The sequence below is a fragment of the Micrasema longulum genome, unplaced genomic scaffold (genome assembly GCF_059751315.1).
Source record: "Micrasema longulum isolate JH-2025_06_02 unplaced genomic scaffold, ASM5975131v1 h1tg000047l, whole genome shotgun sequence".
NCBI lineage: Eukaryota > Metazoa > Arthropoda > Insecta > Trichoptera > Brachycentridae > Micrasema > Micrasema longulum.
In genome coordinates, this window is record NW_028277254.1 from 142447 (window position 1) to 155234 (window position 12788).

The window sequence follows — 12788 nt, forward strand, 5'->3', positions numbered from 1 at the left end:
TTAATAAGATTTATGTATGTTTTATTGTAATATTATTTTGAAATACATACTCCTATTTTTTTGAATGTAGGTTTAAAAAATATGTAATTGGTTTGATTGCTGAATACATTCAGTGAAATTGCAACCTTTTATCTAAAGGTATTTTCATAAAAAAACTGATTTGGACTTCGTTACATAATATACGCAAATGTTTATGTTTTCTTGCTGGTTTCAGATCTATACTCAACTCATTTTTGACAAAAAATGTAGTTACAGCTTTTCACCATGTGACGGCAGTAAACTGATACTTTTTTGTTGAATGCAAAAAAAATGTACGTACATAAAAACAGAATGAGGAAAGTACCATAATTTTTTTTACAAAATTACTTAAATGAGTAGTGGAGGTGTATATAGGTGATTAAGAATTCTGCACTATGCCATGAATTACGTATGTATTTATCTTTTAATTTTTATGGCTATTTCTCCTATACATTTTTTTTCCTACCCTTAACCATCGTATTTATAACCAAAAGTCTGTAATTTGTTTTTATTTTTTCAATCTTAAATAATTTATACCTTGTTTATTTTTTATGTAAGACTCATTTTTCTTCAGTAAAATAATCAAAACAAAAATAGGCCTCTACTTGAATTATATTGTTCAAATGTTTTTTTTTTACTAATAGGTAATTTGTTTTTACCATAAAATAATATAACTTAAGTTTCCTGATTTTTTCAGGTCTCTAGCCATTTAGAATTTAAGATTTCTCAGTATCATTGTGACAATGAATTACATCGCAAATTATTGTAAAAAATACCAGAAATGTAATTTTAGCATGGTATGTGTATAAATGCATTTTGACATGGTTTATCAAGTCGGCCCCTGTGGTGTAATAGATAAAACGTTTGCCAGAAGGGTTCTGGGTTTAATTCAGATATCATAAATTAAATGTGATGCATCTCAAGCCTGGGCTTTTGTTGCTGTAATTTCCCACTGTTATTGGGACTCTTGGCCTGTTGTGGTGCAAAAAATATTAATATTAAAAAAAAACTTAATTAATATTAAGTGTTTAGTGTTGTGATAGTTGGTTACCAAAACTTTGTGAAATATTTAGTATTAAGATTTTTTAGAGTTTCATAGCACAATTTTTTTTACGATTACTTAGCGAGAAACATAATTTAACAGAGCATTGCCATTTTAATTTAAATGTATTTTATAAAAATAAAAATACTACTCGTGAGTACATATCGACACTAAAAAGGATGCGCCATAAAGTAAATTTTGCAAGAGAGTCTTTTTAAATTAAAGACTCTGAATCTAAAAAATGTGCATAAATTATACATAATAAATTCTAAAACAATGTAGGTTAAACAGGTGTTATGTAAAACTATTAAGGCTATATAGGATAATTTCAAAAATAAGCTATATACCAAAAACTGATTTTAATGTAAATCTAATTAACAAATTGTATAAATAAGTCAAATTGTGTGATATAATTCTGTCGATTATATGAATGCTTACAAGATGGTTTTCAAAGTAAATGTCAAAATTTACATCAAAATATACATTGGTATTGGCTCATACGACGCAGCCTAAAATTCTAAGAAAAGTGATATATATATATCTCAATTTCGGCTATAGTAGCGTGTCGATATACATATTTGCAGATTAAATTTCACTCAATTTCATTTATAATTTTAAATACAATATTAAGAAAGTATTGGCAAATGAATTTATGTAAGCATATGTATAATTTATTATTTCACGTTATTGTATTTTGTAAAATTAATTATATACCATTATTTTTTTTAGTAAAGTTATACAAAAACAATTTTTTACCACAGATCGCATTTACCTAAGAGAAGCCTTCTTCTGAATTGAGGAATCTTAAAAATGACTTTACTGAATAATCCTTTAATAAAACGATGAAGTAAACTATTCATGAGTATAAATTATAAATAAAGCAACATCTTTATTATTGTTTACAAATGCAGGAAGAGACGGGTAAATGTGATTTCACTAGATTTAATGAAATCTCACCTAAGTCACTAATTTATTCAAATAATTTTGTGCCATGTTTTTAAAATACTATAAGATAGTGTTATAAATTACAAATGTTCCTTGTATTAAACAAATTGGTTTGTATTTATGTTACTAAAAAAACTCATTATATATTATAATGAGGACGTTTGGTGTTTTTTGTTAATTACTGCACTTTTTTTCTAACCGAAAACAATTTGTATGTGTTATTTTGACACTACTTTGATATTTTTAATATTTGGAATTGTGAAATCTCAGGGCCCCGATTACAAGTTAACGGGGTTATCTTCAATAGTGTATGAGTAAAACCGAATTTTCTGTATAAACATGTGTATATTTTTACTAAAATTTCAAGTATTTTCGTCAGAAACCTGTACTTAAATTAATGTACTTAATGAATATTCAATTTTTCATAGAGAAAATTTGATTAACTAGAAAATTGAAGATAACTCTATTAACTTCTCGTTGTAATCGGAGCATAGCTTTTTTTCACACCGGTGGTGTCACTCTTACATTCTAGTCACTCTCTGAAATTTGTGTTTTTAAAAATAAAATGAGTGTTTATATTATTTGTGTTGTTGGTTACTTGAAAGAATTTAATTTAAATTTAAAAAGGTATACAAATAAGGCACTAGATCTGAATTCCACTTTCCACACCCATTCTGTAACATATCACAATGACGAAATAGTACAGGTAATAAGGACAATAAATGTGATAACAAGACACAAAATGCCGTGATCTCTTCCATGATGATGGTGTCTGTCAATAGTCCGGCTTCTCTTGAATGAGTTTTCTCTTCAGTAAGCAAATGCAGTGAAGTTTTCCTATAAAGGTCCACAGCTGAAATTCTCTCAAAGACTACTCTCAGATAAAGATAGCCAGGAAACAAAATTCACCAGTGGAATATATAAACCTTGTACATTATAAGCGAGGCCAATGATACTGCAATGAGGAACTTCAGTCCTGCGGGAAATTGGATGAAAAAAATGTTTTCTTACGTGCGGCAAAAATTAGAGCATATTTGTACGGCAAAGTTTCTTGAAAATGTATGAAAAAAATAATATCAAATATTTTAATAAAAATTAACTACTTTGAACGACGCTCCCTAGTTCATATGAATCCACCAATGATAAGAGAGATGTGAAAGATTTCCGGTTTACTTACCATCAACGGACCAATCAGCAGAACTGACCGAGAAGAAGTTGAAGAGAATTGGAGACGTCACTTGCGGAGTAATTTCAGAAATACAAAACTTTGAAAAATCACATGATAATTACACTACATATATTTTTTTAAATTATTATTTTTTGCTTTAGTTTAATAGTTTATTAACAAACAAAAAAAACTTTCAAAAAACCACTGAACTTTCTCATTCCCATATAAAAATAAAAAAAGAGAATAAATTGGATAACAATTAGATTTTGACACATTTTGTATTATTCAGACATTATCAAACTGACTTAAATAATTTCACTTTTGTTTTATAATGTCCGAAACGCATCACAAATTATATTTTTATCTAAAAAAAATATAAGTTTTACAATATCCGATGTTATAGTTGTCATTTATGGATTGGCAAACTATTTTTTGAATGATGACAACAAACATACTTTTATTTAAAATGTTTGAAAATTTTAAGTATTTTTCCCCCCATATATTTAATAGAAGTGTCGCCATTTAATTATTTCTGTTATGTCTATGAAATAATTAAAAAATACAATTTCTTATAGTACCAGACTTTGTCATATATTATTGAAAGCAGTTTGCTTGATTTATTAATCTCTTTCAGATTTAATTGTAATATTTCAACATTTTTTAAAATGTAAAATTTATAATAATATGGAATTCATGATTCCACACTTTATATGTGTATTGAATAGATACATAGTTTACTGCTTATTAGATATAATATGTTCTGTGGTAGATTTGTTTAGAATTAATTAACTTAATTGTGTATTTTATTATTTTGCATAAATTTTTTAATAAAAATGATTTTCCTCAACCCGAGTAACTCTTTTTTACCTCTTAATTAAATTTTTTAATTGCTGTTATTGCGTAACGTTACTTATGGAGAGAACTTTGAGTATTAGGGATAGACTGGATACCGAATAGTTACTGGATATTCGTTTCATCTTTATTATAAATATTTATATTTTTTTATTACTCTTTATTTATGTATATGTCCCTCCTTATTGTTATTCCTTAGATTACCTACTGTTATAACTAAGAGCATAAAATATAAACTAATCAAAGCTGGTTGTGCCCAGTAAGGTGTTCCATATAGAAAAAAAGTAAATATGTACATATTTCGCAAAATAAAAAAAATGTATATAAATAAAAAAATCAGTGTGAAGAGAATAATATAATCTATAATTGGCAGTTACATTGTTAAATACATAGTATAATTTATTATATTTAAATACACTATTACATTTATATATAAATATTAGTTCACTAATGGTCTTTGATTTGATTATTTGCATTTTCGAATATCATACATCTAATTTTACTAGATTATCGACATGTTTAATAAAGATATATATTTATTGTATGTGTAATCATCATGAGTCATACATATAAATATAATTATGCATTATTTTCGAAAGTAAATGTGATTTTTCAATTCAATTCTGCAATATTTTCGCATACTGATGTTTAAAATATTTTTTACTAAATGTTTGAACAAAGCAAAGTAAAAAAATATTGACTTCATCAGAATTTATTTGTACTTTTAAAATCACTATCATAAATGGATAAATAAAATAATGGCACTATTTCACTTAATTTAATTTAATAATTTCACTATTTAAATCTAATTACCTACATACTCTGTCTCCGCCATGTTGTAAAATAATTTTTGTGAAAAACTTAGTTTTTCTAATCACTTGAATAAAAAAGTATGGAACTAGCAACAATTATTATAGTCTGATTTGTAAATGTTATATTTTGTAGATACCTTTTTGCCGTGTTACAGACCTTCCACTTCATTAAGAGCTGTATTACTTTATTTTTTAACGAACAATAAAAAAACAAAACACAATATTATGTACAAAATGTCCAATTTAGGTCAAAAAAATGTTATACATTGTTGGGCAAAGAGATATAGATGTATATATAAGTTTTATATAATTTTAATAATATATATTTTATAATTTCAATAGCAGTAAGTAGTTAAAAATTAAATCAAAATTTGAACTTTTCCTATAGAAATATTATTTCTAAAGCAAATTATTGACAGGAGCTTCATACAACTGTAAACAGTATCAAAAGAGATTATCCGCAACTCCACATGCATTAGACAATTGTGTATGGTTTTATAACAATACTGCATCGAACTTGATCATATTTGGATGTGTTAAAATACACTACGTTTCTCTTTTTTTCATTGGATTACAATAATAAATCGATAGGCCACATAAAAATATGCGCGAGTACAATTTTCAAAAGAAACAAGAAGCAGCTCAGGAAATTATTTTTTATCCATGCAACAAATATGCATATCATGTCCGTGCGCTGGAGTCAGCCTTTGTCGACTTAATAGTTTGATATGCATATCATGTATGTGTGCCGGTGTCAACAATTAACTTGGTAGTCCAATATACATATCATGTCTGCGCTAGGCGCGCTAGTGTTAACTATTAACTTAATAGTTAAATATGCTTATCATGTCTGTCTGCAGGAGTCAACTTTTGACTCAATAGTTTACATATACATATCATGTATGTGTGCTGGTGCTGGTGTCAAATATTGACTTGAGAGTTCAATATGCATATCATGTATGTGTGCTGGCACTGGTGGCAACTATTGCAATAGTCCAATATGCATTTTAGTTAATTTTTCTAAACTTAACAGTAATTAAATATTTAATATTACATACAGGTTTATCATACATATTTCCTTTCATCCCGTGGAATGATCTCCACTTTTGTTATATATACACGACCTTTGTTTTTACATCAAAGACATGGTCCATCATGCTTAAATTTGAGATCTGAAACAAAATAATTAATTAGTTAAAAAATTTTAATGCTGTTTTTTTCCTAAAATTTAACCTACCTACATACTCTGCACAAAGTTATGCAGTTTCTTATTTTTATTAATTATAAAAAAATATTATGAAAGTAACATTTCTGAATTATTTAAGCTTAATTTATGTAGCATTAGCAGGAGTTCCACTATTTTTACCGACCGATGTGAGTTAACAATATCTACAGAATGTGAGACAAAACATCTTCTACTATTTTAATTTTATTTACCAAAATTGTAAAATACTGTTTTTTAATTAGTGAATTTTATAAATAAAAAAAATAGAATTTTAAAGCTTTTAGGAGAAAGGGCGGTCTCACTTTTTTTCGTATTAACGTATTCCCGTATCTTCTCCTTGGGTTGTGGCACTAGAGCAATTACTTTTGTTAGTCATTAAAGATATTTACCATTGGTGTGTCCCTATAGTTTGAGTTATAGAATGAGTTTGAAGATGTCCCTCATTTAATAACTTTGTATTTGTTACCACGTACTTATAATTATTGCGCATATTTAAATTATTTTAATTCAACAAAAAAAAATATGCCACGAGTTACAAATAGCATGCTACGGAAGTAATCTGTCCGTTTTGTGTAATTAATCACAGCTGCATGACATAATAACATACATTGCGCTTAAGCAATTAATAGTACAGCATGTTGGAATTACTGGATCTCTCACAATTGAATAATAAAGTGATCAAACCACAAACGAGGCTATTGTGATCTGTGATCTTCGTGATTGTATTAATTACTGAGATGCAGCACATTGTCATCTGCGGTCGTGGTCGTATCAGGGATAATTCGCTTGCCTTGACAATTTTTCAAGAAATCACAAGGTTGATACAGAGTAAATACGAGGTCACATAGTAAACAATATGCGTTATTTGTTTATATGTCACATTAAAATAGGAAAATAATTAGCCCTGTGTTGACAAATATAATCAGAAGTGGAAATATGTTTTTTTTTTTTGATATTTGGAAAGGCACTTTTAACAAAAAGGGAAAAAAGTGGTTATTGTCAACTTGGCTGTGAAAATATCTAAGTCAACTCTTGGAACAAATTTTTTATAACCTTTTCTTTTAAAATATTTTTGTAGTATATTTAGGAAAATTTCCTAAATGTATCATTAACCTAGCCAAATAAAAGTTGGTACTACAGCAAAATGTTGTATTTTTTGTCAAGTTCAAAGAAATGTCTTTCAAAACGACCATAGCTATGTTTGTTGCAATAGAGGGAAAACATTTTTGAGAAGGGAATATGAAAGTCTAGGTATTTACAGGGCTTATGACCTGTCATTGGCTGGTTTAAGTGGCCACTTTACACACTGCGTAACATTCACCATTCTACCCATATTTGAGCATCTATATTCCTTAAATTCTTTCATCTGTTGACTTTTGTGAAGTAAAAGAGCTGAAACCCTTATTATGTAGGTGAGATTAATCTATAAATCCGGCTGAACCATTTCACCAATGCTTGATTTTTTTTTTTCAATTTTTATACTTCTTATACGCACTGCGTCTGGTAACGACTAATAATACTAATGTTGATATTGACAGAATTGTAAAAAATAAATTCATGAAGAACTAATAAATATTATAACAATGATATCCCTGTATTTTTATTTTTTCATCAAAAAGTTGAAGTGTTTGTTTCTGCGGCCCTCCAATCTATTTACCACTTAAACCAACCAACAGGTCATAAGCCATGTAAATGCCTAGACTTCAATATTACCTTCTCAAAAATGTGTCTGTTGCAAATATTTAAATCTAAAAAAATAGTCCATTCATTTATTTGGGATGCCATAAAAATAAAATAATGTTCTACAAAATAAATTTTGTAAAAGGAAAATTTTCGTATTTGCGGCAGATCAAAAACACGTCGCGGGTCGCACAAATATAAGTGTGTACAAAGCCGTGCTTAGTGTGTTTTGACAAAAATAAAAACATGTAGTTAAAAAGAAATGTCATTACATTAAAATGAATATGGGTATATTTGTTACCTTTCTTTCCCAAGTGCTTGACGCACCAAAGAGAATGGATAGATGTATAGGATTTATTGTCCGTTCCACAGACTGGCTCTCCTTTCCCAATCAATGGCTTCATTGTAAGGAGACAAGGATCGTATGCTCGAGAGCACCGGCCGGTACTCACTGCTTCCAAGTCTGAAAAGTTAATACACATGACCTTTTTAGAAACATGTATATCTCCCGAGAAAAACGTTGACAGCCGGAAAAAAATTACAGTTGAACTCTATTTACTCTAGTCAGAGCAGTAAGGTATTTTAACAAGTCGGGAATAATGTTTAAAATATAATATATATTTAGAGCGGATTTTTACGAGTCTAATGATATAAATATCAATGTATTCAAAAAAAGTTTTCATTTATGGTTTTCGGGTTTAAAAATGGCCTGCAGTTGGCATCACGTCATTTTGACGTCACACGTTATGACTGCTGACTACGCTTCTAATAAACATTGCGTACAAGTTTGGTGCCAAAACGTCATACGTGTCGTTTGTCCTACGGGGCGCGAATCGTGTCGTTTTCGAGTTATTCAAAATACGCACATTTTAAACCTTTCTAGAAATTTTATCCGACGTCGCACATAGGAGTATTTCCAGGCGAAAAGCGGGCGAAAGTAAAAAATATTAAAATCGTTAGTTAAAACAATCCTAAAAAAAAGGAAATCTCATTGTAAAGTGTTAGTGGCGTACGCCTACCGTTCATGTGGTCTTAGGTTAGATTCCTGGCAGGGTCGAGGTGAAATATTGGTTTTAAGGGGGGTTTCCAAAATAAAATATTTCTTTGCTCCTAGACTGGTACCTGAAGCGTATCATTAATCACCTTATAATGTACCAGATGATTGAGATACGCTAAATTTTGACATACCGATGCAGTGCACTATATGGGTACGATAATGATGATATTTTTGACGTGACACTTTTATTTGATATCATTTTAAAGCGTATTACATATAAAGACTATGACCCTGACCAAGCAGTCTTCTCATGGATTGCAAGTTGCACAGAGAAGTATGGAACATGTTATGCTTGGAATAACATTAAGAGATAGAAAGAAAAAATAATTCATTCGCAGTCAAACCAATCAATGTACATAATTGATTGAAAGGATTGGTTAGTTATGGCGCGATACGGCCTGCGCTTTTCTACTGAAAAGCGCTGGCCATATCGTTCGAATGTCTGATGATTGATTGACAAAGTGGGAGGATTTCCAGGAGATAGTGGATCAGGACGACGTAGAACTGGCAGAGATAGAGGGGACAGGGGGAGATCTATGTAATGTACCAACATGGGCTGATGGCAAAATGGGATGCTGAATAATGAATTCTATTTTATACTTACATCTATCATTTGCGGTTGCGCAGTGAAGATGTTCATATGACCTGTAAGTCACCCCATTGGATCCACACACCAAGGAACTGGCTTCTAGGACATGGTGGTTAATACTGTCTGCTCTGGAACAGGCCAACTGCCTCAGGGTTCCACATTCACCAGGTTTCGCTGCACATTTTCCTTCCCCGGCTGAAATGAGTTATCATATTAACACACACTTTCTCTAGAATCGCTGTGAGAATCAATAAATGTAGACCCTATTGACGTGGATAAACACTGGATACCAATGAATATATTTTTTAATAATATATTTGAGTTGCATTTAGAGTATTAACCTAATAAAGTCGCCCATACGGAGAAACCCCATTCTCTGATTATTGACCACGAAGTTAGGTACAGATTACAGACAAACAACGGGCAGTAGGTACTTGGGTTGAGAATTACGAGCGCTAACCTAAACCGTCCATTACCCGTTTGTCGTTAAACTAAAACCAAACGAAAATTTGGAACGCTTTTGTTTAATGCAATAGGGCAAGGGCTTCTCTAGAGAGTTATTACTTTGAAGAGTTGCATTATTTTTTACCTTGCTTATATGCTTATATGCTTATAATGTACCTGCCTACAAGTTTTATATCGAGGGTATATTGGCAAAAAACGCTAACACGAAAATATGCGGATTTGACTTAATGATGCAGTTTTTTAAAGTTTTTAACGCTCTACAAACTGGCAAAATACACTAAGTCATATTAAATTTCATATATCTGTAGTTTTAAAAATAAATTTAAGGTTATGTCGTATACCCGGTAAATAATTCAGGCTAAAAGCTTTAAATAACTTAATATAAAATTAAGAAACGGAAAAATTAAAATCGTGGTTTTAAATGAGCACTTAACATCTTATTACATTTAAATAAGATGTAAATCGGTTTGTGGTCCTGTGGTTAGTGTCTCGGACTCACAGATCAAAGGTCCGTGGTTCGAATTCCACTCTACCCCAACTTGATTCCCATGTTCTAATAGTGAGTTATTTACAATTCGTTGAACATGGCCCTAAAAATTGAATATTTGAGTAAATAATAAGATCGCAAATATTTCTTTAAAACAATTTTTAAAAAGAATGAAATTGAAACAAAACTTAAATGCTTGATTTCTCAAAACAGGGATTTGAGAGTTAAAGCCTTTTGCCAGTTTACCCACGATATTTACTTCAAAGGAGTCGTTATTTATTTTTTTACTTTAAAAAAATATACTTCTTAACTTCAAACAATAAAAATAAGTTGTGGTGGAATGTTTTATCTGTTGCCTGTTTTAGAAGCTTCTCCGCATTAGCTCTAATGACGAGGAAATCACAGAAAACTCGCCAGGAGAAGGCGGACTGTCGTCGTTCGTCAACAGTACCTTCTTCTTCCAATCCAATGAAATTAAGTATTTTGCAATTCAAAAATGGGTTTTCAATTTAAAAATAAATAGGTAGTAGGTATAAAGTAATTATTAACGCGAACACATTTTTAATATGAGGATTATTGATAGTTTTAATTAAGCTTTACAGAATAATGGAAAAATACAAAAACGACATTAAATCTAATTTAAACATGTTTTACAAAAAAGTAAACGATCACAAGTAGGTTGTAGGGGTAGGTGCAAAATATACTAAAATTTAAGATCTAGGTTAAAAAAATACAAATGGTTTGTTCGATGAAGCCCTTAGTGCTTTGTGATTGATGCCAGAAGGGGCGATTAGCTGAGGCCCGATGGGCAGGATTTTCTAGTTCATCATAAATAAATAAACAATGAACAATAACAGATCATCAAGCCGTTCCGTATTTACGGCTATTTAGACAAAGAGCATCTTAGAACACCTACCACTCCACTCCGTCTTTACATTTTTTTTTTTTAAGTTTCGCATAAAATTCACATGGACGGTCCCAACATATATATCGAAACTGCGTTTTGCGAGGTTTGCGGGAGAGCAAAAACATAGCTTGATTTTTTTAAAGAAGCTATCTGATACCGTAGAATAGGGAAATATCGCGTACCACGAATATCGATAAAAATATATGAAATGGATTTAGAATAATCAATTGTATTTTCGAAATCAACATGAATATTGTGGAGAAATGTTTTCATATGTAACTTTTAAAAAGAAAATATAAAAAAATACGTCCCTAGAAAAATGCGACATTTTTGACGTCAAGATCCGTGACGATGTTCTATAAAAATTTGAATGGTTTGGAATAAAGTTGAAAATGAACATAATTCGTGACGTATTAGTGGCGTGGCCAATGGAATGACCGTTTTAACCACAGATATATTAGTGTATTATCTATTCAGATTTTAACTGAAATTTTAAATTATAAATTAAAAAATATTTTTTATGCTACTGATAAGTGGCAAAAATATTTTTTTCCTTGACAGTATTCCATAGACCCTTATTACTTTAAAAATATAAAAAAAGTTATATTTCCCTATTTCCAAACGTATGTATAATAATAATAATATGTTATTCCAAACGTATGTATAATATAATAATTCAATAGAAATACAAAAAACCCATGTTTGGCAATTCTACAGTATCTGGGCCCCGATTACAATGGGTAGTTAACAGAGTTATCTTCGACTGTCTATAAAGAAAAACCGATCATTGTGTACGAAAATGAGTATATTTGGATGAACATTTAAAAGTATCTTCGTTGGTAACCTATACTGCCGTCATAAGAAAGAAGGACGCATCTAACATTTTTTTTGAAAATGAGTTAAATACATATTCGGAATCAGGAAAAAAAAAGCTTCTACTAAATATACATCTATCTTTCTAAAATAACCACAACCCTATTATTTTCACTTATAAATGAGACTTAACTGCAAAAAGTCTTGAAGATTACTAAATATAAAAGGCTGTTCTGACTTATATAATTATTAAAGACTGATTAAAATACTTATTTTTTCTTCTATTCCGTTTTTAAAAACATCTGAAATGAATGTACCTATTCATTTTCAATTAAATTTAAGATCTGCTGGTAATTCGAAGTTAATTGATTATTAGGTCGGCGTTACTAGTTTGAAAAACAGTTAATGGCCAGTAACGTCTATTTTATTTAGTTGAGTAGAATCAATTGGCATATTAACACTATAAAATAAAGATGTTTACTTAATTACTAAATAAAAAGGGCGTATCTAGCTAGAACCGTCTTTTCATTGAAGTATTACATTTTTTTTACTAAAAAGAAGATGAAAATGTTCATTTTTAAATATATAACGTAAAATTTATTAAAACTAATAAATATTCTGTTAGGGCAAACCATAATACATACTGTCGCATAATAATATACTTAATTTTTGTAGTATTTTTTACACAGCGAATTTTTCAATCTCCGAGTTACAAAATATTTATTTTC

At 29.8% G+C, this 12788-nt stretch overlaps 1 protein-coding gene across 1 annotated transcript in view; it reads right to left on the reverse strand.

Moving 5' to 3' along the window:
- Positions 1 to 5060: 5060 nt before the first annotated feature.
- The window catches only part of LOC148285206 (serine protease inhibitor dipetalogastin-like), a 118835-nt gene continuing 111107 nt past the window's right edge, over positions 5061 to 12788 (reverse strand). Inside the window, exons 6-8 of the mRNA XM_088228499.1 lie at positions 9404 to 9583; positions 8044 to 8205; positions 5061 to 6009 (exon numbers count right to left, since the gene is read on the reverse strand). Coding sequence (XP_088084625.1) covers positions 5975 to 6009; positions 8044 to 8205; positions 9404 to 9583 — 377 coding nt within the window. The 3' untranslated portion in view covers positions 5061 to 5974. The remainder of the gene's footprint in view (positions 6010 to 8043; positions 8206 to 9403; positions 9584 to 12788) is intronic.